This window comes from Saccopteryx leptura, chromosome 4, assembly GCF_036850995.1.
Source record: "Saccopteryx leptura isolate mSacLep1 chromosome 4, mSacLep1_pri_phased_curated, whole genome shotgun sequence".
In the NCBI taxonomy this organism is placed as follows: domain Eukaryota; kingdom Metazoa; phylum Chordata; class Mammalia; order Chiroptera; family Emballonuridae; genus Saccopteryx; species Saccopteryx leptura.
This window is the reverse complement of record NC_089506.1, coordinates 151,430,776-151,457,110: the sequence shown is the minus strand read 5'-3', so window position 1 is coordinate 151,457,110 and position 26,335 is coordinate 151,430,776. Positions and strand designations below refer to the sequence as shown.

Genomic DNA, 26,335 nt, shown 5'->3' with positions numbered 1-26,335 from the left:
AGAATGGTAGTTTTAAAAAACAAGAATTTATTAGCATACACACACACACAAAAGTATATAAAAATCACAGGTTCCAGGTGGTGGCACAATGGATAATGTCGGCCTGGGATGTTGAGGACCCAGGTTCGAAACCCTGAGGTCACAGCTTGAGCGTGGGAGAAAAGACATGACCCATGGTCACCTGCTTGAAGCCAAAGATCGCTGGCTTGAGCAAGGGTCACAGGCTGGCTGGAGCCTGCCCCTCCACCCCCTCACGTATGAGAAAGCAATCAATGAACAACTGAAGTGCCACAACTATGAGTTGATGTTTCTCATCTCTCTCCCTTCTTTTCTGTCCCTATGTGTCTCTGTCTTTCCCTCTCTCTTTCTCCCTGGAAAAATATAAAAAAGGAAGTAATGATAGATTCCTTATCATTAAAGATCAAAAAATTGTCCTGAGCTCCTATATCCAAATGTGAGATTACAAAGAAATGAGTCTCTAAAACCTACCTTAGAACTAGACAAACTAAATAGAAAACGATGATATATTTGGGTTCATTTTACATTTGTTCAAGTAATTCAAAGAATAAAGAGAAGAAAAAATATGCATAATTCAAAGATGTACTTTTTTTCATAAACAATTATTAATTTGTACATTAATCCTACTTACATCATTAGACTTGCATTTTTCTTTGTGAGAATATATGGTCCAATCCAAAAGCATATTTACTGGTTTGGTCAAAAGCCCAGAGGTCTCACTTCCTGACCAGAAGATTTCAAGGACAATTGCCTTTCCTGTGATTTTCAGACTCTGAGACTCTGACCAGTCAAAAAGCCTAATTAAAATATGAACAAAAAGTATTCTTTATGCCCAATTTGATCACCGCAGTTATTAGGCATAATATTGTGTCAGGAAACAAACAAACAAAAAAACCCTCTACTGATTTCTAAATATAGAAAGGTCCTAACACATAAAAATTGTAATATATAAATTTAATAAAGTACAAAATATAAAATATGGACTGAGTTCAACATAGCCACCATATGTAAACTAACTTACTATGTGTAATTACACACAGTAAACTAACTATAGAGTTTTAGAGCACACCCAAAAACATCATAAATATTAGATTCAGTGTTAAGACTTACATAGCTTTTTACTTAAGTATTCAATTATTAAAGAATTCAAAAATATATAAATCATGAAAAACAATTATTACTCTCACCTATTCAAATGTATAAGTTAGTGAAAAGTAAAAATGTGAACTAAGGTTACATAAAAAAAGTATATAAACCTCTACTGTCACTGAAGGACTGTGTCTAGAAATGTTTTAAAAAGAAATCTACTTTATTATTATTATTTTATTCAGTAAGAGGAGGGGAGGCAGAGATAGACTCCCACCTGCACCCCAAATAGGATCCACCCAGCAAGTCCACTAGGGGGCAATGCTCTGCCCATCGGTGGCATTGCTCCATTGCTCAGCAACGGAGTTCTTCTTAACATGTTAGGCGGAGCCCATACAGCCATCCTCGGCGCCCAGGGCCTACTTGCTCAAACCATTCCAGCCATGGTAGCAGAAGGGGAAGAAAGAGAGAGAGAAGCAAGAGGGGAAGGGGATAAAGAAGCAGACAGGTGCTTCTCCTGTGTGTCCTGACCAGTAATCACCTAGGACATCCATACACCAGGCTGATGCTCTACCACTGAGCCAACAGGCCAGGGCCGACAAATCTATTTTAAATTAGAAAACTGAATGAGTTCTTAAAAATAAGTATATAAATGATTTTAAAGATAGTACCTAAAACAATTTAAATATAGAAAAAATGTAGATTTTGCCTGATCAGGTGGTGGTGCAGTGGATAGAGCGTCAGAATGGGATACAGAGTATCCCAGCTCAAAACCCGAGGTCACCAGCTTGAGCGCAGGCTCACCAGCTTGAGTACAAGGTCACTGGCTTGAGCGTGGGATCACTGGCTCTGCTGTTGCCCCTCCCCTCCACAACGAAGAACTGATGCCTCTCGTGTCTCTCCCTTCCTGTCTGTCTGTCCCGATCTATCCCTGTCTGTCACAAAAACAAAAAAATTGGATTTTTTACAATTTTTTACAATTAAAACTTACTTTTGACTCAGATGTCGTACCTCACTTTCAACTAAATTAAAGAAAAATTTGAGCAGTGTCAGGTGGAGAACCTTAGATCCAATAATATTTTCCGAAATTTGATGACAAAAACTTTCATTGAAAAGGCAAGACCTGAAAAACATGAATCCAACAAAAATACATGCAGTTTATTAAGTAATCTGTAGACAAAGTGTACTTTGAAGAGTTATTCCTGGAGCTTGTTTGGAGGTTCTAGCAGAGAAGCACAGTGACTCATATACCCTTGACCTAAGAGAACAGTCCTCTTGCACAAAGACTTGACTAGGGGTAGAGGGTGTGTGTGTGAACACACAATATGGTATACAGAGATGTGTTACACAACTGGGCACCTGAAACCTGTATAATTATGTGAACTGTCATCACCCCAATAAAATCAATTAAAAAAAAAGTATTGCTGGAATTTTAATGAAATTTGCTTCAACAAAATATAAAGTCAATAAAATGTATCAAGTCTTTTTTTTCTTTAAAAAATTAAACCAGCCCTGGCTAGTTGGCTCAGTGGTAGAGTGTTGGCCCAGCATGTGGAAGTCCCAGGATCGATTCCCAACCACAGCACACAGAAGAAGCGCCCATCTGCTTCTCCACCCTTACCCCTCTCCTTCCTCTCTGTCTCTCTCTTCCCCTCCCGCAGTCAAGGCTCCATTGGAGCCAAGTTGGCCTAGGTACTGAGGATGGCTCCATGGCCTCCGCCTCAGGTGTTAGAATGGTTCTGGTTGCAGCAGAGCAACGCCCCAGAAGGGCAGAGCATCGCCCCCTGGTGGGCATGCCGGGATCCCGGTCAGGCACATGTGGGAGTCTGTCTCTCTGCCTCCCCACTTCTCACTTCAGAAAAAAATAAACTAAAAAAAAAATTAAAACATGTCAAAAACTTACACTTAATTTTTAATAATACAAATCTAACTTCTCTATTTTTCAATGACTAATTTTTAACAACCATTTGTTACTCTACCTTTGAACTCTTTACTATCACTGATAAAAAATAAAAATATGTAATGCATTTCATTAAACCCTTTTTAACTGGATGACCAGTTACACTCTCAATTTATCTCCATAGTAATCCTCTTAATCAAAATAATTTTTTTTCATTATTTAGTAAAAGGAAGGTCATTTTAGGGCTACTTTCTAGAGTTCTAAAAATTCAGTATTTATTTCCTATCTATATTCTATAGTCCTCTCCAACAGAATGTTTAGTGATGACGGGTATGTTCTATTAAAATGTGGCTTGTGTAAAGGAGGACTTCAATTTTTAATTATCTAATCTTAATTAAATTTAACCTTACATGAGGCTAGTGGTTACTGGGTTGAACAACAGAGTTCTACAACAGTTTTTTAAAAGAATATAAAATTAAGCCCTGGCTGATTGGCTCAGCAGTAGAGCGTCGGCCTGGCGTGTGGAAGTCCCGGGTTCAATTCCTGGCCAGGGAACACAGGAGAAGCACCCATCTGCTTCTCCACCTTTCCCCCCCTCTCCTTTTTCTTTATCTCTCTCTTCCTCTCCCGCAGCCAAGGCTCCACTGGAGCAAAGTTGGCCTGGGCACTGAGAATGGCTCCATGGCCTCTGCCTCAGGTCCTAGATTGCAACAGAGCAATGCCCAGAGGGGCTGAGCATCGCCCCCTGGTGGGCATGCCAGGTGGATTCCCAGTTGGGTGCACGTGGGAATCTGTCTGCCAATCCCCCACCACTAGCTTCTTACTTGGGGGGGGGGGATATAAAATTACTCGGAACTCTAAGTCTGAGAAAGCTAGAGTCTAAGCAACAACATACTGTATAATACAATTTCTTCCAACTTTGTTATTAATTATATAAATAATATACTTGTAACTTTCTACTTCTGCCCGTATCTTCCTTCTTTTTAAATATAACATTGTCAGGTTGGGAAGGTCCTAAATAGCTATTAAATTTAACAACTCATTTAATATTCAAATCTGTTCCAGAAGATGCTCCATGCCCATATTCAGTTATTCAGTTTATCTAAAAATGCCAGAAATAGATATCATAGTATCTTTTCTTTTTAAAAAATGTTTAATACAGAATTTCCAAATATATTGTAAAGTACACTAATATCACACAGCTCATTTATATTCCTACCACTTCCCTAGGCTCTGTCCACCAATCTTGAACAAACCCAATTATTCTGAATCAAAATCTAGAAATTTGTTTATCAAAAAAAAATCTACTTTTAAGTTGTCCAAATTTCATTTCCAGTAGCTTTGATCAATTTATACATACATTTATTAAAAACTTTTTATTTTAGCCCTGGCCAGTTGGCTCAGTGGTAGAGTGTCGGCCTGGTGTGCAGGAGTCCTGGGTTCGATTCCTGGCCAGGGCACACAGGAGAAGCGCCCATCTGCTTCTCTACCCCTCCCCCTCTCCTTCCTCTCTGTCGCTCTCTTCCCCTCCTGCAGCCAAGGCTCCATTGGAGCAAAGTTGGCCCGGGTGCTGAGGATGGCTCTATGGCCTCTGCCTCAGGTGCTAGAGTGGCTCTGGTTACAACAGAGCAATGCCCCAGATGGGCAGAGCATCGCCCGCTGGTGGGCATGCCAGGTGGATCATGCCAGGTGGATCCCAGTCGGGCGCATGTGGGAGTCTGTCTGACTGCCTCCCCATTTCCAACTTCAGAAAAATACAAAAACAAAAAACAAAAACAAAAAAACAACCTTTTATTTTCCAGAAATTATATTAAGTACTGAGGTTAAAGATACTTAAAACTGAGCATGTACTCTTAAGAAGGTCAAAGGCTGACGTGAATGCAAACTAACTCAATGGAAATGGCAAGAATTAGGAAGGGGCACCTGAGATGCACTTTAAAGCATAAGTAGGAGTTGGATAGGTATTTGTGGAGTGGCAGGAATGAAGGTATATTTAGGTAGAGGAAAAAAAAACCGTTAGAGCAAAGGCATAAGAAATGGAAAATACTTCAATCATTGGTTACATGTGGGTAAACGATGAAGATGAGAACAGAGAGATACAAAGGGTCTAAATCAAAATGGGTCTTATATGTTTTGCTAAATAATTTAAACCCTTTCATATATGTGAGTTACTGAAGGATTTTTATTTGGAAAATGAGAAGATCACTTCAGAAAGAGTATGAACGGTACTTTGGAAGATAAAGAGAAAAAAGTAAAATCAAGATCAGTAAAGCAGATATTGCAATAGTTTACATAAGAAGCAAAGAGGGCTTTTAAAATAAGGGCAATAACAGTGAAGGAAGAAACATTTGGAAATTAGGAAGATGTCAGCTACATAAATCATACGTTCTCACATGCTATATCTATGCTGGACTAATGCTATCGTGTTAGAATTGTGTTTACAGCCCAGTCACCTTAACAAATGCAGAAACTGTTTTTTATATTTATTTTTTAATTCCTGAAATGTAGCACAGTGCCTTGATCCCAGTAATAATTCAATAAACATCTGTTGAAAGAACAAATTAATAATGCATGTTAGCCAGTTTAGCTCACTTCAAATGCATCACAACCAAAACAGTAGGTGAATAGTTATGATCTCATACTGACAACCAAAGGTCTAGCCTTTGCCTAGCTAGTCAAGCATCACTTCTCTCACTACTATGGACCTTCTAAAACTGAATACTTGAATAAAAAGTAATTACTTTCAGATAAAGCAAGGCAATGAGTTCTGTTTGGGAAAAAGGAGAAATAGAAATGATTTTTGAAAAGAGTAACATTTGGAAGACAAAGGAAGAAGCATCTAGGCCAGGGGTCCCCAAACTACGGCCCCGCGGGCCACATGCGGCCCCCTGAGGCCATTTATCCGCCCCGCTGCACTTCCGGAAGAGGCACCTCTTTCATTGGTGGTCAATGAAAGGAGCACATGACCATCTCATTAGCCAAAAGCAGGCCCATAGTTCCCATTGAAATACTGGACAGTTTCTTGATTTAAATTTACTTGTTTTTTATTTTAAATATTGTATTTGTTCCCATTTTGTTTTTTTACTTTAAAATAAGATATGTGCAGTGTGCATAGGGATTTGTTCATAGTTTTTTTTATAGTCCGGCCCTCCAACGGTCTGAGGAACAGTGAACTGGCCCCCTGTGTAAAAAGTTTGGGGACCCCTGATCTAGGCAGATGATAGCATGTGCAGAGAAGCAATAAAGATAGCATATTTAGGAACAGTAAATTCAGTTTCAAATTCAAATTTCTAGCTAAAAAAATATGACAAGCTCTGAAGGCTATACAGTTAAAATGTTTATACTTTTGATGACCAAAGTTTGATGATGATATTCATATTCAATAAATTAATGTCCTTAATTTCTAAAACATACAAACTTAACATTTTGTTAAAAAATAACAAATATATTATTTAGCCTTCCAGTGAATCCACTTCATGCATTCAATAAACATGTTTTTTTTTTTTTAAGAAACTGACAAAATAACCAATTTAGACATGGCCTTCTTACATGAGTTTTGCACTAAATACAACGCAAACATTCTCCATTCACACACACATTAAATATTCAAAGAAGACATATACTTTTTTTCATGAGTATCTAAACAAAACAAAACAAAACACTCCAGCATAACAACTAAATGAAATTAAATCCTCACACATGAAATTCCTCACCTGATAAGCACTTCTATTAGAGACCAGGCTCCTTTCATACAAGTTGGACACTGAAACAATTCCAAATAATATCTTGCCATGGCTGGGGACTTCCAAGGAGGATGTAGATGAAGAAGAGCTGACAGTATATGAAAGTATCGACCAGAAAACGTGTCCATGTTATCCTATTATTTAAAAATAAACAAATAAAATACTATAGCCAAAAGTATACTTTCATTAGCTAAATAAGCCTAAAACTGTAACCCTGTCCTTTCTTGCTAAATACTTGTGTTTGGACTAAAGATCAGATGGAGTCTCATATTTAGCTAATTAAATAATACAACAGAGAGAGGCATACTTTAAATATGTATCTTTTGGGACTAACTCATATAAAAATATCCTAAATGTACCCTAGCTGGCTAGCTTAGTTAGTTAGAGTGTTATCCCGATATGCCAAGGTTGTGGGTTCAATCCCTGGTCAGAGCACATACAATAATCAACCAATGAATGCATGAGTGAGTGAAACAACAAATCGATGTTTCTTTCTCTCACCCCCCTTTCCCTTATCTTTCAAATCAGTTAAAAAAAAAGTTCCCAATGCAACCAGAAAGGAACTAAAGGTTAAGAAATTTTTCATGCAACATTTTTACATATCACCAACATTAGTCTGACATAAATTGTACTTGTTATTTTTTTCAAATTGCCACCTTGATGATGAACATGATTAGAAAGCCAACTTTGAAAAGCTGTTCCTACTGGTTTTCAGTTTATCAAGTATGTTATTTATATTATAAATAAAAATTATTCTCAATGTACTAAAGAAGTAATTTACCAAGGCATTCTAGGTCATTGTAGTCTAATTCACGTTAAATACTTTACTATAATGGAAAAAAAATCAGACAAATATTTTCCAAGATAAAATAATTTTGGAAATTCTGAGAAAATAAGTTAAAAGCACTCAAAGTAATACCAAGTAAATAGTTTAAGACTGAAGAGAAACGGGTAACTCATTTCCTATGTAAATGAGGGAAGAAGTACAGAAGAGAATACACACTGTGAATACGGAAGACTGTTCCTACCTGGAGAAGGTTCTCTAGAAGAGCATGAAGAAGGCATACAGGAGGAATATAATGTGCTTGCAAAGAGGAAAGCTCTTCGATAGCTTCTTTAAAAAACTGGCCTTCTATGAGGCTTTCAATTAAATTTAATACACCTCTGGGAAATGCAGCATTTTTAACCTAAGAAAGGAAAGATTCTATGACTCAAAGAAGATGAAGGTAAAATTCTAAGATCAAACCTTGAGTTAAAAAGCCTTAATTTCCTCATCTGTAAAGTGACAATAAATCCTGACTTTACAACTTCACAAGATTGTTACGTGGTTCAAAAAAGATGGTTTATATAAACGTGTTTTACACTATAAGGCAATGCAAAACATTTATTACTGCTTACTTTATTATTCTCTGTTGCCTTAAACAGTAAGGGGAAATGCTACATCTATAAGAAAAAACTTCCAAAGGCATTTGCAAAGTCTGGCTGATAACACTGGGGAACATATTTTTTTTTCATTTTCTGTTGCATGAGGTTTTAGAACTCTTTCTATATATTTCTGCATCACTGATTCCAAATCTGAAATCCGTTTATTTTGGTACATGGTCTAGTTTTTATGCAATTTTAATTTCTTTTTGTTAGTGTTAATGGCATGCACAGGTTTTTAAATTGGAGTTAAAGGGCAATGACTCTTGGATTGAACATAACCACAAGGCAATTACTGTTTTACAAACATCACTTTTACATAATAGTAATTGTTTATAAATGTAAAAATTATTATCTGATAAAAACACTTTTTTTTTTTTTTTTTTTGTATTTTTCTGAAGCTGGAAACGGGGAGAGACAGTATGACAGACTCCCGCATGCGCCCGACCGGGATCCACCCGGCACGCCCACCAGGGGCAATGCTCTGCTGCGACCAGAGCCACTCTAGCGCCTGGGGCAGCGGCCAAGGAGCCATCCCCAGTGCCGGGGCCATCTTTGCTCCAATGGAGCCTTGGCTGCGGGAGGGGAAGAGAGAGACAGAGAGGAAAGAGGGGGGGCAAAGAAGCAAATGGGTGCCTCTCCTATGTGCCCTGGCCGGGAATCGAACCCGGGTCCCCCGCACGCCAGGCTGATGCTCTACCGCTGAGCCAACCGGCCAGGGCCTTGTTTTAAGATTCAATCATGGCTTCTTCGAGTAGGCGTAAATGTAAGAATAGTCTTGACACCTTCTGTTATATATGTGGCTGTTACAAAGTTCAACGTCAAAGGTGCAATATTACATCATTTGTGACACGTGCATATGTTGCCTATTTTCAAGTCCCCCTTGGCGATCAAGACAAGAATCGGGCTCTTCATATTGTGTCATAATTGTGGAAATGCTTTGTGACAGGACAAAATGAAAATGCAAAGGAATGCCTTTTGATATTCCCATGGTTTGGCGTGAACCTAAGGACCACAGCAGGGACTGTTATTTCTGTCTGATCCATACAAAGGGCATCGGCAAGAAAAAATGGCATATGATCGCATATTCTAATATTCCTTCAGCAATAAGACCTATCCCACACTCTGAGACACTCCCGGACCCAGTTTTCAATGGTTTTATTTCTTCTAAAGATGAAGAAAGTGAACACAGTGATCAAGTGTATTTTGATAAGATACATGAGGAAATGGCTGTAGAATCTGAAGGGTCTTCTTCTGATGCCAAGAAGTCATTAACCCCTCAGCAGTTTAGCCAACCCGAATTGAATGACTTAGTAAGAATGACATAAAAATTGTCTTCAACTTTCTGAAGTATGAGGAGCATAACTGGATCATTTATGTGGATCTTAAAATGGTAAATTTCCTGCTAGGACAACAGAGAGGTTTCACAAAGTATCCTTGCTTTCTGTGTTTGTGGGACAGCCGAGCTCGGGAGAAATACTGGACACAGAAGGAGTGGCCACAACGTGAAGCTCTGGAAGTCAGGATGCAAAATATTGTGAATGAACCTGTAGTTAATTGAGACAGGATCATTTTCCCCCCACTTCACATCCAACTTGGCTTAATGAAGCAGTTTGTTCAGGCTTTGAATAGAGAAAGTGAATGCTTTCAACATATTATTTCTGCTTTTCCTGCCCTGTCTTTCGAGAAGATAGCAGCAGGTGTATTCGATGGACCTCAAATTCAAACCCTCATTCGTGATGAAGAATTTGCAGGAAGATGAATAAAGAGGAGAAAGCAGCATGGCAGTCTTTTGTGGCAGTAACAAAGAACTTCCTTGGCAACAAAAAAGCAGAACACTATGAACTTCTGGTTCAAAGGATGCTGTTGGCTTTCTGCGACATTGGATGTAACATGAGCATTAAGATTCACTTCCTGAACAGTCACCTTGATAAATTTCCCGAAAATCTTGGAGCTGTTAGTGATGAACAGACTACTGCTGGAGCATCAAACGAGATTTTCCTCAACAAGTAACCAAACGCAAGAGCTACAAATGCAAATTTTTGCCTGAATAGAATTTAACTAAGTTTTACGCAAATTTTATGATTAAAATAAGTGTTTCAATATGTGCTATTTCGAAATTGTAGACAAATTCTGGTGCAATCATATTTTTTAGTGTTTTAGTGTATTTACTGCATTATATAAATTATCATCCCTTCACAAAGATGATGCCCAAGAAGACATTCTACTTCATTATGTTAAACTACATGTTGAAAATTTTACAATATGATAAAAACCTAAAATCTTGAATTGCAAAAAAACTGTAGCTTCCAGAGAAAAACTAAGGTCAGATTTGAGATCAGCACACTCGAATTAGGTAAAAACAAGTGTTTACGTGGATGCAACAAAAATTTTGTTCCCCAGTGTAATGAGGAAACCTAAGTCAAAGCTATAACTAGACATGATTCTTTAGGTGCAAAATTATTTTTTATTTTTCTTTTAAACTTATAAGCAAACAATGTCTATTAAGATATACTAAACATATTAAAATTCATCAAGCACCATCAATATTTGCATGAAGTTAAAAATTGCTATATTGTAAGAGTTCCATGAAATATATTCCCCTTGCTCAAAGTATTTTCAACAATAAAAGTAACTACTCCAGTCAAGAATAAAAAATACTCTAAAAAACTACATGGATAAAAAAATCATTAAAAAATATATATAAAGAAAATAGATTTGTAAATATTATTAAAAATTCAATGTAGAAGTAGTAATTATAAAAGCTATAAAATATGAGAACAGGGATATAAAACTCACCTATGATGAGCACAAGGTAACTTTTTAATTTGTTATTAAGTTTTTACTACCACATAAAATTTTTTTGCGCTTTGACAGAACAGTAGTTTTAGTTCTGATTTCTAATTAGAGAAACTACATTTATAATTTAATAGGAAGCTTTGTTGTGCAGATGACACATTCCTTTACATCAAACAACTAAAAAACAAACCACAAAGCTTTCTTTCTGAAGCGCTGGCACCACCTACTCCATGCCCCTTACCTCCACATTGTATACTGGTTGTTTATCTATTCTGACGCAGCTGTACCTGATAGCCTACAAAACAGCAATCATAGCATTAAAATTAAAACATTTCTTGATAAAAAAATAAACACATTTCAGCTTACAAACTTTGGCCAAACTTACAAAACAGATTTAGGAAGATATTAATATCTATAATAGATTTGATACTTATATTTGCTCAGGCTAGGAATGCTTATCATTGGGTAATGGCATTCTGACCAGTATGAACAGTCTCTATTTTCTCCTACTAAATTAAAACAACTTAAAAGGTAAAGTAATATTTACTTTGAAGACCTAGAGTGGTCCACTGTCCTTAGTATTTTAATAATTAGGAATATAAATAGGGAGAACATTTTATATAAGGTTACACAGAAGACATAAATATCAATATGTAAATCTTCTGTTCTTTTAAAATATCTACAATTGTATATTTGTTTAAAATATTAAACTAGAAAAATATCTGCAACAACAAAGAGATAATATTCTGATTATATAAAAAGCTACAAATTTAAAAAATCATAATTTTTCTTGAACCCATCAGACAGCAGAGGCCTTAATACAATTAACAGAATTGAAATACTAAGATGACAAGAGCCTCTAAGGACAGAGGACATGAGCCCTGATCTGAGACAGAGCACTGTAGAAAGAGGAAGCCTTCATTAAAGAGGTAAGAGAATTTCAGCTAAAATTTTCCACCACTAGCGGAAGGTCAAGTGAGGGCTGCATGAGAGAACAGAACCCCTGGGAATCAAAGACCAGAGGGCAACTCGCACTCAATGGCAGGATCTTCTCCATGGAGCTCTCCAAGTGCTCATGCAAAACAAAGGAGACAAGATGGGAGTCTAAAGAAACCCTCCCTCCAGCTGACGGACTGGGCAAAGTGAAGGGCAGTTGCTGTGGGAAAGGCAGCAAACCATGTTACACATTTATGTAATCATGGAGGTATAAATAGCAGAGAATTCAGCATATTTACTAAATGGCCAAATACACTACTGTTTATAACAAATTAAACAACTAATAAGCAGGTTATGTTAACACATATTAAGCATAATGAATCATTTATTGTTATATTTTGGTTACAGTAGAGAAGAACAGGAAACTGTACAAAATCTTTAGTATGCCAAAACTACCTGAGCTCTATATATATGCTTCCTTAAGGCATTTTTCATTTCAATAATATCCACATCAGTCCTGATATCCTTGTTTTTTGATTCTTTGGCAGGATCAGCAAAAACAGAAATCCTTATTTCTTTCTGAATACATAGAAAAGTACTTTAGACAGTGCACAATTGTGTCACATGAATGATTAGTATCAGAATGGACAATACAATAAACATTCAGGCAGTGTTAACCACAGCAAAGATCCTTATATTATATTATTTATATAAAGATTATACAATGAAATAGAAACTTTTAAAAAAGCAAACATTTTAATTTAGAAAGTTTTACCTGATATTTACATATGTATTTTTTTACGGTATCTTTTATGTTAGCCTGTCTCAAATCTTTCTTAAACCTCTTTTGTTTTTTTGTTGCCATGTTCACACAAAATGATTCATTATTTCTTTACCTTTATGAAGATACTCCTGAATATATGTATATAAACATGCTATGGTTTAAATTTAAAATAAAGATATACTCTAAAAAAATTAACTCAAGTATCCCATTTAAAAGACAAGAGAAAGATAAAAAATAAACTTTAGCCCAGAATACATTAGACAAACTACATAGTCATGTAGTCTTCAAGTAGTTTTCACTTGAAGAATTTTAGCCTCTTTTTTTCAGAAATGTTTGGTTTTCTTTTTTGTTACACTCAGGCAAAATAAAATATATTTGAATATCCTGATTATTAACTCAAATTTGTGTACACACATGTAAAAATACTTTCCTTGTGAGCCAAAGTTAATCATAACATAAATTGCATATATCATACCAGATTAACTCTGCAGGTTGTTTTTTCATAAAATGTGCAGGTTATATTTAACACAGCAAGCAATCACATAAATCTGACTATGTCTAGATTATATTATACTAGGGAAGAGCTACAAAATAAAACCTGGTCAGCTTAGCTTACAGAGTTTTACCTGATCTCTGTATGTGTGCTCTCCTGAGATACTTTTACTTTTGTCCTGTTCAACAGTCTTCCAGGTATCTCTTTCTTTTTCTTTTTTGCCTTTTTTCCTCAAAGCACAACTCCTTTGAATGTCTTCATTCTCTTTCTTAATTTCCTTTGACATATATTTAGACCACAATTAAACAAATCTCAACATTAATGATATGTTATAAAATCCAAATAAATTTAAGATGAGTTTGAATTATAACAGTATAATACATTTAAAAAAATAATAGTTACATACAAGAGTCAAGCTCATTCCCCTTGTTGGAGGGGGTATCCCGTAAGAATATTTTGAAAAACAGTTGGGTAGTACCTACTACAGTTGAACATGCACAGTCCTTATGGACCAGCATAGGAATTCCAAACCTAGGAATACATCCTAAGCTAGAGAAACTCTTGAACATGCACCACGAGTCACATAAGAAAATGTTCACACTGTTCATGATAAAAATGTTCATAATTGCAAAAACCAATCAAACACAGACCAATGAAGAAAAATCCAAAACTTATTAAGACTAAAACAGAAACTGTGAAACATTAGGAAATCTTAGAGATTACCAAAAAGCAAGTCACAGAAGACTATTTAAATACTGTGAATTAAAAACAGTTCATTAACAGGCAAAACTAAATACAGCCATTGCTGGTAAAACTAAAATAAGAAACAAAAATAAAACAAATTCGAAGACAGAGATTACCTTTGAGTAAGAAGAAAAGGGATGCAGTGTGGAAATAATACACAAACAGGGTTTTAAAAAACTAGGAACACTCTTTTTCTTAACTTTGTTGGTAGGTACACAGCACTAATTTTTGCATTCTTTTAAAAATGGTACACAAATGCTTTATAAACATTTCTTGTAAATATAATTAATTTCAAGAATTACATATTTAGTAAATTAAGATCTGTAGAACATAAATTATTTTTAATTTAGATCTTACCTGATTTCTGTATTTGTGCCTTCCTAAGGCATTTTTCATTTTCATAAATTTCAGATCTTTACTGGACTCTCTAAATTTTTCTTTTTTGTGCTGTCCAGTGAAAACAGAACTTATATTAACATCTTCATCATAATTTTGCTTTTTTTCCTGCATATTTATAAAAATATTTTAGTTAGACTGTGGATTAACCATAAACACAACCAAAGCAAATTGCAACAGAAAAAAACACACAAAAAGGTAGGTTTTGTAAAACATCCATATGAGATTAAACACAGTAAAGAGCTTTGTGAATTATATTACATCGTAGTTATACTAAGAGGAAGCAGAAGTAGCCTGGCCAGGCGGTGGCGCAGTGGATAGAGCGTTGGACTGGGATGCGGAGGACCCAGGTTGGAAACCCTGAGGTCGTTGGCTTGAGCACGGGTTCATCAGGCTTGAGCTCAGGATCATCCGGCTTGAGTGTGGGCTCACCAGCTTGGGTGCAGGGTCACTGGAAAGAGCATGGGATCATAGACATGACCCCATGGTGGCTGGCTTGAGCCCAAAGGTTGCTGGCTTGAAGACCAAGGTTGCTGGCTTGAGCAAGGGGTCGCTCACTCTGCTGCAGCCCCGCCACCCCCCCTTCAAGGCACATATGAGAAAGCATTTAATGAATAATTAAGGAAACTAAGGAGTCACAACAAAGAATTGATGTTTCTCATCTCTCTTCCTTCCTGTGTGTCCTTCTCTCTGTCTCTAACACGTGCGCACGATGAAGCAGAAGTAAAGATTTTAGTTCACAAAAGCTTATTTTGTGTTTACATATACATTTACAAATATTGATCGACTTATGACCTATGCAACTTACGACCATTCAATTTTACAACCACAATCGCTACCCACGACTGCTCCGCATCTGGCAGCGCAAGCGTTGCCCAGCTGGGCGTACGACAGTGCAGACCAGCTTCCGGCAGCACTACCATCTCCGTGTGCACCATTTCAACTGTTATCCCAGACTCAGTACAGCAATTTGTGTTTTGTGTCTTGGATATTTTTCATCAAACCCCTCCCAAGATGTCTACCAAGAGGAAACTGTCTTTGCAAATATTAAACCAGTTGTACTGGTAATGCAGTGTTTTACTTAAACCTGACAAATGTAAAAATAAGAAACAAAATGGTGTAGAGATGATACAAATGGCATAAAATGAACAAAGAAAATTATGATATATAACAATAATGAAAGAAAATTATGATAAAATATGACTTAAAGATTTTTATAACATCATTTCACAGTACTGTACATAGAGCCTACTCAACTTACAACCAAATCGTGTTACGGCCGGTCTGTTGGAACCAATCATGGTCATAAGTTGAGCACTAGCTATAATTAGGTACTTTAATTTTATTAACTTAATTATTTCTGACAATCTGTTTTTTGGGTTTTTTTTTGTATTTTTCTGAAGGTGGAAACGGGGAGGCAGTCAGACAGACTCCCGCATGTGCCTGACCGGGATCCACCCGGCATGCCCACCAGGGGGCGATGCTCTGCCCCTCTGGGGCATCGCTCTGTTGCGACCAGAGCCACTCTAGCGCCTGAGGCAGAGGCCATAGAGCCATCCTTAGCACCCAGGCCATCTTTGCTCCAATGGAGCCTCGGCTGCGGGAGGGGAAGAGAGAAACAGAGAGGAAGTAAAGGGGGAGGGGTGGAGAAGCAGATGGGCGCTTCTCCTGTGTGCCCTGGCCGGGAATCGAACCCGGGACTTCCGCACGCCAGGCTGATGCTCTGGCCACTGAGCCAACTGGCCAGGGCCACAATCTTTTTTTAATTTGCCATATGATTAGTCAAAACAGAATAAAGACACCTTTATTATTTTACTTTTCCAAATTTTGTAAAAATAATTTAAGCTGTATCAGGGGTCTCAAACTCGCGGCCCGCCCACCAATTTTGTGTGGCCCGCAGACTAATCAAACTTCGTGGATTAGTCTGCGGGCCAGTCTGCGGGCCGCACAAAATTGGTGGGCAGGCCACATGCGGCCCGCGGGCCCGAGTTTGAGACCCCTGCTGTAGATCAAATAGAATCTTGACATTATTAGGCGTATCAAATGAAATGTCTCTGAAAATCATTTTATAGGCCATAGATATAACATTAAACAAAGTAAGGTATATATTCCACATACTACATAGTTTATTAACTTTAAGAATTTTGTGCCTGACCAGGTAGTTGCCCAGTAGATAGAGCATTGGCCCGGGATGCAGAGGGCCCAGATTTGAAACCCCAAGGTCGCCAGCTTGAGCTCATCTGGCTTCAGTGAGGGTTCATCAGCCTGAGCGTGGAGTTGTTGGTTTGAGCATGGGATTACAGACATGACCCTATGTTCGCTGGCTTGAATCCCAAGGTTACTGGCTTGAGCAAGCGGTCACTGGCTCAGTTAGAGCCCCTGGGTCAAGGCACATATGAGAAAAAAATCAATGAACAGTTAAGGTGCCACAACAAAGAACTGATGCTTCTTTATCTCCCTTCCTGTCTGTCTATCCCTATCTTACACTCTTTCTGTCTTTCTCTCTAAAAAAGAATTAAACAGATTTTTTTTAGATTTTATTTATTGATTTTTATAGAGAAGATAGAGAAAGAAAGAGAGGAAGAGGGGGCAGAAGCCAGAAGCATCAACTCATAGTAACACCTTCCTGTATGTGCCTTGACCAGGCAAGCCCAGGGTATCACACCAGCGACCTCAGGATTCCAGGTTGACATCTTATCCACGGCACCACTACAGATCAGGCAGAAATTTGTTTTCAAAAGTAGAAATTTCTATGTGTCCTGAAAGGAAGTAGAAGTATATATGGATATAGTTTAAGAAGTTCTATGTCTTTCATAAAATCGTCTTTTGATTCTTTTTATCCATGTTAAATAAAAAACTAAATTTATTTAAATAACTCCATCATTCCTTTCTAAATTAAAAAAAATTTAAACTGTGGTCTATAAAAAGTATTTCAACAAACATATCAACTCAAAAAGCCCATGTAGGTATTCATAGAAAGTAGTAAGTAGTCTTCTAAGTCACATAAATATCCACTATTCGTTGGAAAAGCCAGAAAAACTGCAAAAATATTTTAAGCTCCTAGAAAGTTTTAGCTAATCTCTCTATGTATGAATTCTTAATGTACTGTTCAGTTTATGAAGCTCCAAATTATTCCTAGAATTCTCTGTAAAACTTTTAATAGGTGCAGTAAAAACAAAATTTATTTTTAATTTTTTTCTAGTCATATTTAAAGCCTTTTTAGTTTAGACTAAGTAATATTAATTACTAGGCTAATGATTTAGTAAATCAACTCAAGAGTCTCTTCTATAAAGCAGAGCATAAAATTAAACTAATCATGCTTTTGGGTTGCTGCTGTACTTTAAAGACTTGTACTCAGAAAACTATAAAACATTAATAAAAGAAATTAAGGAAGATACAAACAAGTGGAAGCATATATTGCGTTCATGGTTAGAAAGAATAAACATCATTAAAAATGTCTATATTACCCATAGTAATCAATAAATTCAATGCAATACCAATTAAAATACCAATGACATACTTCAAAGATATAGAACATATATTCCAAAAATTTATACGGAACCAAAAAAGAACACGAATAGCCTCAGCAATCTTGAAAAAGAAGAATAAAGTGTGAGGTATCACACTTCCGGATATCAAGTTATACTAAAAGGCCATTGTACTCAAAACAGCTTGGTACTGGCATAAGAACAGACATATAGATCAATGGAACAGAACAGAGAACCCAGAAATAAACCCACACCTTTATGGACAATTGATATTTGACAAAGGAGGTAAGAGCATAAAATGGAATAAAGACAGTCTCTTTAACAAATGGTGTTGGTAAAACTGGAGAGCTACCTGCATAAAAATGAAACTAGATCACCAACTTACACCATTCACAAAAATAAACAAAATGGATAAAAGACTTAAATGTAAGTCGTGAAACCATAAGCATCTTAGAAGAAAACATAGGCCGTAAGCTCACCGACATCTCTCGCAGCAATATATTTGCTGATTTATCTCCACGGGCAAGTGAAATAAAAGACAGGATAAACAAATGGGACTATTTCAAACTAAAAAGCTTTTGCACAGCTAAAGACAATATGAACAGAATAAAAAGACAAACCACACAATGGGAGAACATATTCAACAATAAGTCTGATAGGGGCTAATAACCAAAACTTATAAAGAACTTGTAAAACTCAACACCAGGAAGACAAACAATCCAGTAAAAAAAATGGGCAAAAGAAATGAATCGACACTTCTCCAAAGAGGACATACAGATGGCCAACACACAGATGAAAAAATGTTCAACATCACTAATCATTAGAGTAATGCAAATTAAAATCATAATGAGATACCACCTCACACCTGTCAGAATGGTGCTCATTAACAAACACACGATAGGTGCTGGCGAGGATGTGGAGAAAGGGGAACCCTCCTGCACTGCTGGTGGGAATGCAGACTGGTGCAGCCACCGTAGAAAACAGTATGGAGATTCCTCAAAAAATTAAAAATGGATCTGCCTTTTGACCCAGCCATTCCACTTTTAGGAATATATCCCAAGAACACTATATCACTAATTGAAAAAAAGTAATGCACCCTCATGTTTATGGCAGCATTGTTCACAATAGTGAAGATCTGGAAACAGCCCAAGTGTCCATCAGTGGACGAGTGGGTTAAAAAGCTGTGGTACATATATGCTATGGAATACTATGGGGCCATGAAAAAGAAGGAAATATTACCTTTTGAAACAACATGGATGGACCTGGAAACTATTATGTTAAGTGAAATAAGCCAGGCAGAGAAAAAAAAATATCATATGACCTCACTCATTTGAGGAACCCAACGAACAATGAGAACTGAGGAACGGAACTGAGACAGAGGAGGGATCAAAGGGAACAGAGGAATAGAGGACAGAGGGAAAGGGGATGATAGGATGGGATAAACCTGAAGAGAAGGGGGGAAGGAGCTGTACGGAGGGGGGCAAGGGAGATGTTGAGGGAATAAGGGGAGGGGAATGCATTCGGGGCAACCCTAGAATCTATGTAAACACAATTAATTAAATTAAAAAATCCATTCAGATTAACTATAAAAAAACCCTATTACTTGAGAGCTACATATATATATATATATATATATATATATATATATATATTTGTGCTATCTAAGGTACATTTTATTGCTCCAAGTTTAAAGTCCTTCCTGATTCTTGTTTTCCTATTTATTTATTTATACAGAGACAGAGAGAGAGAGGGATAGATAGGGACAGACAGACAGGAATGGAGAAAGATGAGAAGCATCAATTAGTTTTTTGTTGCGACACCTTAGTTCAGGGGTCGAGAACCTATGGCTAGTGAGCCAGATGTGGCTCTTTTGATGGCTGCATCTGGCTCGCAGACAAATCTTTAATAAAAAGAATAACATTAAAATTATAAAACATTCTCATGTATTACAATCCTTTCATTTCCTACCACTCATGTTCATGGTGCGGGTGGCTGGAACCAATCACAGCTGTCCTCAGGGACAACACCAAATTTTCATTGTATAATGCGTAATGTACACGGGTCACTGTATGGCTCTCACGGAATTACATTTTAAAATATGTGGCGTTCATGGCTCTCTCAGCCAAAAAGGTCCCCGACCCCTGTCTTAGTTGTTCATTGATTGCTTTCTCATATGTGCCTTGACCGTGGGGCTATAGCAGACTGAGTAACCCCTTGCTCAAGCCAGAAACTTTGGGTCCAAGTTGGTGAGCTTTGCTTAAACCAGATGAGCCTACCCTAAAGCTGGCGACCTTGGGGTCTCGAACCTGGGTCCTCTGCATCCCAGTCTGACGCTCTATCCACTGCTCCACTGCCTGGTCAGGCTCTTGTTTTCCATTTTAATGAAAATAGAATTCATTTCTGTTCTTTTAAAAATTTTGTTCTATATGCCACAGAAATATACTTGAACTTAGATCATAAATATAGATATTGCTGATAAATAAAAACTGTTTATGAGACATGTTATATTAAACATACAAAGGAGTTCTAAGTAATTAATTACCATGTGCTAAGAATACACTATGTATTAGAAACGATGCTTCTACATGCATATATGCGTTACTTCAATAAGAATCACAAAACACAGACATAGGGCACCTGACAAGTGGTGACACAGTGGGTAAAGTATTGACCTGCAACACTGAAGGTCACCGGTTTGAAACACTGAGCTTGCCTGGTAAAGGCACAAATGGGAGTTGATGCTTCCTGCTCCTCCCCCCTCTCTCTCTCTCCTCTCTCTAAAATAAATAAATAAAACCTAAAACAGAGACATAGGGCAATATCCTATATGCTTAAATCAAAGACTTGAAGACACAGTTGGGTTCAAATACCAGCTCTGTGACTAAAAAATCCAGGCGATTTATACTGTATATTGCCTCTCAAACAATTCTGTAAGAACAAGATATGCACATATGGTTTGGTCAATCAAGTTTTACCTGGTTTCTACATTTGGTCTCTCTGAAGGCATCTTTTATTTCAAGAAAACCCATATCTTTACTCAAATCTTTGTTTTTTTCTTGATCGCTATGTTTAGTCCAAACAGAACTGGTTTGGGAATCTTCATCATTTTGAATTTCTTTCTGTATGTATGTAAAAACAGTTTAGGCAATCAATTAAGTATATTTTCAATATCATGGTACTTTTTATGGTATTTAACTTTACCTATAATTGCAAAATAGTTTGGTAGCCAAACAGATAAAATGCATTCTCCCACATTAAAGATTATTAAGCCCTAGTAAATTCTGTCAGGAGAAAAATAATCATAACAACAAAAATTCTGAAAACTAAAGCAATTTCTGTGTATATCAAGAAAAGCTAATGGCTCATTGATCTAGTAACAATCAATCCTTTTTATAAATAATCAACAAAACTTTATCTAGTCCCTATAAACATTAAAGTTACAGTTTACATCAAAAATTTTCAATCATATATTACTTCTCACATTGTTTTTCAGTTTTTTATCAAGACATCTCAAGTATACCATACATAGAGGAAAAAAGACTGAGCTCAATTTACAGCTTTGATTTTATTTGAATAGCAATAAATAATTAGCTTCATCTAACTATACTTGTTATATTTCTCTTACAAAGAAATCTAAACTGATTCATAAACCACCTAACAATCATTTAAAATACTTGCATATATAAGTTTAGTAGAATAAACTTTATTCTACCAATTCCCAAAATGTACTTATAAAAGGGTATTTATTCAGAGATTCACTGCCTGTACATGAAAAGACTAGAAAATCACTGCCCTCCTAGGGAACAATCACGATGTAAGACCAAATGTGGTAGGGCCCATGGTGTGAGCTCTAGCTCCTCTCTACTTGCACTAAGCTTCCTATGTGGCTATAAGGAACATTTAGCAGGCTACAGTTTTGCAAAAAGAACAATCCCTGAGAGTAGCTGATTAAATTTCTTCAGTTATTCATAAAAGTGAAATTGAAAACAAAGAAAAAAAATGAAGACATTTCTTCCTCTTCAATGAAAGTACTCTGAATATATAAACAATGATTTCTATTGTGAACAACCTGAAGTGAGATAAAATGTCTGGCTTTAAATTTCATAGAACAGAAGGCCCAAATCATCAAGAAATGTCTAAAATACAGAATTAATTAATCACATATAGATCCCAGTTACCCAGAATATATAACCATTATCATCAGCAACTAAGCAAGAATATGCTGTCTAATCCTTAATATATTTAGTTACGCATCCATTTCAGATGTCACATCATGTGAATTAGGATGCATGCTGCAAGTATTCTATATAAATTAATTAAAAATCATAACCTGATAAACTATTGCATTTGGAAGAGAAGACTTTTAAAATAATCTATTTTCTCAAAAGCTAAATAAATGATCAACATTTTTCTACAAGCCAATACTTTCTCCAATTGGCTACCCTTATGAAATATATAGAAATTATTTTATTTACCTGTAAATATTCATTCCTTATTTCCTAGTCTACAAATATTTCCTTTGTTCCAAATATATACTTCTAGTACACTGTTTAAGTATACTAATGTACCTATATGATCCAGGAAAGAAGGGCCATGTCTAGACTATTTTACATAGTGCAATGCCTATGTTCCAAATAGATGACCAAAAGCCTACTTATTCAGTAAATTATTGTTATCTATGAGTAGGGCAGCACAGTGTGGCACTGACTGTTGGCCTAGTTTCTGATTCGGATGTTTGACTTGGTTTCCTGTTTTGGACTAGCTTTAAATGTGCTCTGGTCTCCAGGTCTTATTGTACCTTATTTGCTATGGCATTTGCCACACAATTTGAATGAATTCATGAGACTGGATGGAGAGGCAAGGTGGTCAGATAAAGAACAAGACTCTTTTGAGTGCTCTATATAGTATTTATTACCCAATTCTTAAATGCTATCTTTAAATCCTATGATTAACTTCTAGTTTATAGTACCTTTTTCACAGCGTTATATATTTTTAACTACTTAAAAAGATACTAGGTGAATATCAAGGAAACCTAATAGTACCCAAATTGAAAGAAGGGAAATTTGAGTAGAGAAGCCTTAAGATGTATTGAAGGAGTGGCCTTAAATATACTTAGCATAGTGATTACATAGTAATCCCTCAACAAATATTAGTCCAGCGTAATAGTGGCAATAATTCTCACAACAATCAAAGTAAGGGAAGTACTTAGCTTTTACATACAAAGGAAGAAATTCAGTCACAGGATGAATAACTTTCCTATAGTCATGAAACCAGTAAATTATAAACTAGTCACAAACTTGTTCATCTGGCTCAAAAAGTGTAATTTTTTTGTTATTACTACTACATTTCAATAAGACTTCCTGTGGTTCATTTTATTTTCCTTCTTAAGCAGATAGCTGAAAGAAGTTTTAAGTATTCCTAGGTATGCTCTCCTTTTTGTGAAGCTTTCTTTGGGTCAAATAAGACACTTTAGTAATTTGTTCCTCTGAGTTTCTATACCATGCACACTATTTTACCAATGCACAATATGCACTGAACTCTAATTAACAGTTTCTACATTCTGTTTTCACCTCTAATTTAGTAAGTACCTTGAAGTCTGACATGTGGTCGTATTCATTTTCCCTAGTACATAGTATACTGCCTGAACAGCAAAAGTCTTCAATATTTATCTATAAACCTTAATTGAGCCTGACTGGGAGGTGGCACAGTGGATAGAGAGTCAAACTGGGATGTAGAGGACACAGGTTCGAGACCCCGAGGTCACCAGTTTGAGCGCGGGCTCATCTGGTTTGAGCAAAGCTCACCAGCTTGGATCCAAGGTCGCTGGCTCGAGCAAGGGGTTACTCAGTCTGCTGAAGGCCCACAGTCAAGGCATATATGAGAGAGCAATTAATGAACAACTAAGGTGTCGCAAGGAAAAACTGAAAATTGATGCTTCTCATCTTTGTTCCTGCCTGTCTGTCCCTCTCTCTGACTCTCTCTCTGTCTCTGTAAAAAAACAAAACAAAAAAACCCTTAATTGAACAGATTCCTAATTCTGTTAGCAGCTTTCCAAAAAGTATAAGTAGGTTCAACAACAGTTTGTTTTAACATTTTTTCTCTTTTGGACAGAGACAGAGAGAGAGTCAGGGAAAGGGACAGATAGGGACAGATAGACATGAAGGGAGAGAGATGAGAAGCATCAATTCTTCATTGTGGCACCTTAGTTGTTGATTGCTTTTCTCATATGTGCCTTGACCGGGGGTTTACAGCAGAGTGAGTGACCCTTTGCTGAAGTCAGCGACCTTGGGCTCAAGCCAGTGACCTTGGGGTCATGTTTATGATCCCTTGCTCAAGCTAGCGATCCTATGCTCAAGCTGGTGAGCCTGTGCTCAAGCCAGATGAGCCTTTGCTCAAGCTGGCAACCTTGGGGTTTAGAACCTGGGTTCTCTGCATCCTAGTCCGACGCTCTACTCACTGTACCACTGACTGGTCAGGCTAACATTTAATTAAGTGAGAGGCAGGGAGGCAGAGACAGACTGCTGCATGTGCCTCGACTGGGATCCACCCTGCAAGCCTCCTATCAGGTGATGCTCTGCTCATCTGGGGCACTACTCCGTTGCTTGCCAACTGAGCCATGTTAGCGCCTGAGCAAGGCCATGGAGCCATCCTCAGCGCCCAGAGGCAACTTGCTCAAACTGTTTGAGTCATGGCTGCAGGAAGGGGAGAGAAAAAGAGAGGCGAGAGGAGATGGAAGGAGAGATAAAGAGAGGGAGAGATGAAGAGAGAGAAAGAAGGGTGGAGAAGCAGACAGTCACTTCTCCTATGTGCCGTGACTGAAGACTGAACCCAGGACTTCCACATGCCAGGCTGATGCTCTACCACTGAGCTAACCAGTCATGGACTTAACAATTTTTTAATTGTTACTTTTAACTCTTATAGTACACTTCTGAATCCATCCAATGAATAATGTAAATACGTTCTATGCCAAAGTTGTAGAAGAAAAGCAAGACATCAAAATGAAGTTAACTATTTTCTTCTTGGAAGTGATCACAAAATGCCTTTCTTATTTGGACTGAAAGGTTCTGAGCTCCCAGCTGTCTAAGCAGAACTTATAAAATAATGTATTCTAAAAACAAATATAAGTTAGAGATTATCTGCTATTTTTAGTTGACATATGATTGCTTACCTCCAGTATGTCAGCAGCAGAATCTGAATGTTTTCAGAATACTGTTAAGAGATTGTGGATAAAACATACTATATAATATACTTTAATAATTTTTCTCCATGGAAAAAGGAAAATTCTGTGTAGTTAAGAATGGCTTTCATTCTGCTGACAATTAAATCTACCTTTAAACTGTTCACATAGGTAAATCACGATGCTTTTGGCTACAATAGAAAAACCAACTCAATAACTTAAACATGGAAATGTACTACCTCGCAGAATGGCAATGTGGTCTAGCCCTCAGGTTTTAGGGTTTCTTAATCCGGCAATTCAAATATCTCAACAGGGGTCCAGTTCTGTCTCTACACTTCTCTGTCTACAGAGTGGCTTCATCCTAAGGCTACTTCTCATAGTCAAAGAACGGCTGCTAGTGGTAATTTAGGTTACAATCTTCTATCTTCACATTTGGTAGGAGCCAGGTGGCCAGTGACTCTCTTTGCAGAATAAAGAATAAACTCAGAAACTCTTATATACCTCTTTTCATGTGCCTTCAACTAAGGTTAAATTTCCAATCTACAATACTGCTAATCAGTAGGGAAAGGTAATTTTAGAATAACATATTACATCTACTCTTGGAAAACTGAAACTTTTCCAAAATTTCTCTATTAAACATAAATGGAGAATGCTTACGCCAGGCTTTATGCAAGATGATTCAGGTATAACTATGAAAAAGACAGACATCATCCTTGCTGACATGGTGCTTTTGCTTTAGATGGAGAAAAAGACATTAACCTAGTAATCAGCAAACTAATTAATTATAATAGCAAAATCATGCTATAAGAACATATTATAGGTGAACCTAACTTACTACGGTGATCGAGAGAATTCCTTGAAGAGGCAACATTACACCAGAACCTGAATAATGAGAACAAGGACTGAAAGAGTAGTAGGGAGAACCTTGCCAGGCAGAGAATACAGCTTTTGAGAAGACAATGAGGTAGAAAGTAGCTTAATCTATTAAGAAACTGGGAGAAGGCAGTTTTGTTCTAGTAGAGCAGGTGTAAAACAAAGTGGAGCAATATACAGTTGAAAAGGTAGAAGTAACAGGAATCCTATAGGAGTTTGTAAGCCATATTAGAGGTTTAGAACTTTATCCTAAGGCAATTGGAAGCCATTGGAGGGTTTTACATAGAAGAGTGAAAGGATCAGAATTGTTTTAGAAAAAACTTAGCTGTTACTTCTGAATGAAGTAGCATGGACTAGAGAAAGAAAAGGTAAGAGTAACTAGAAAATTAGCAAGAGCATTAAAGTACAGTAATAGGAAGACTAATTAGGAGTCTATTCCATGAGCACAGGTAAAGAGAATAAAGTCAATGTTAGTA

At 36.9% G+C, this 26,335-nt stretch overlaps 1 protein-coding gene across 2 annotated transcripts in view; it reads right to left on the bottom strand.

Annotated features, from left to right (window-relative positions):
• Positions 1-26,335, bottom strand: part of SLF1 (SMC5-SMC6 complex localization factor 1) — a 94,280-nt gene that overhangs the window by 33,326 nt on the left and 34,619 nt on the right. Inside the window, exons 6-14 of one of the 2 annotated variants that reach the window (XM_066381843.1) lie at positions 20,785-20,928; positions 14,283-14,372; positions 13,315-13,458; positions 12,361-12,483; positions 11,210-11,263; positions 7,776-7,934; positions 6,718-6,881; positions 2,096-2,227; positions 650-815 (exon numbers count right to left, since the gene is read on the bottom strand). In XM_066381843.1, coding sequence (XP_066237940.1) covers positions 650-815; positions 2,096-2,227; positions 6,718-6,881; positions 7,776-7,934; positions 11,210-11,263; positions 12,361-12,483; positions 13,315-13,458; positions 14,283-14,372; positions 20,785-20,928 — 1,176 coding nt within the window. Of the gene's footprint in view, positions 1-649; positions 816-2,095; positions 2,228-6,717; positions 6,882-7,775; positions 7,935-11,209; positions 11,264-12,360; positions 12,484-13,314; positions 13,459-14,282; positions 14,430-20,784; positions 20,929-26,335 lie in introns of both variants that reach the window. The other variant, XM_066381844.1, reaches the window with a different exon arrangement.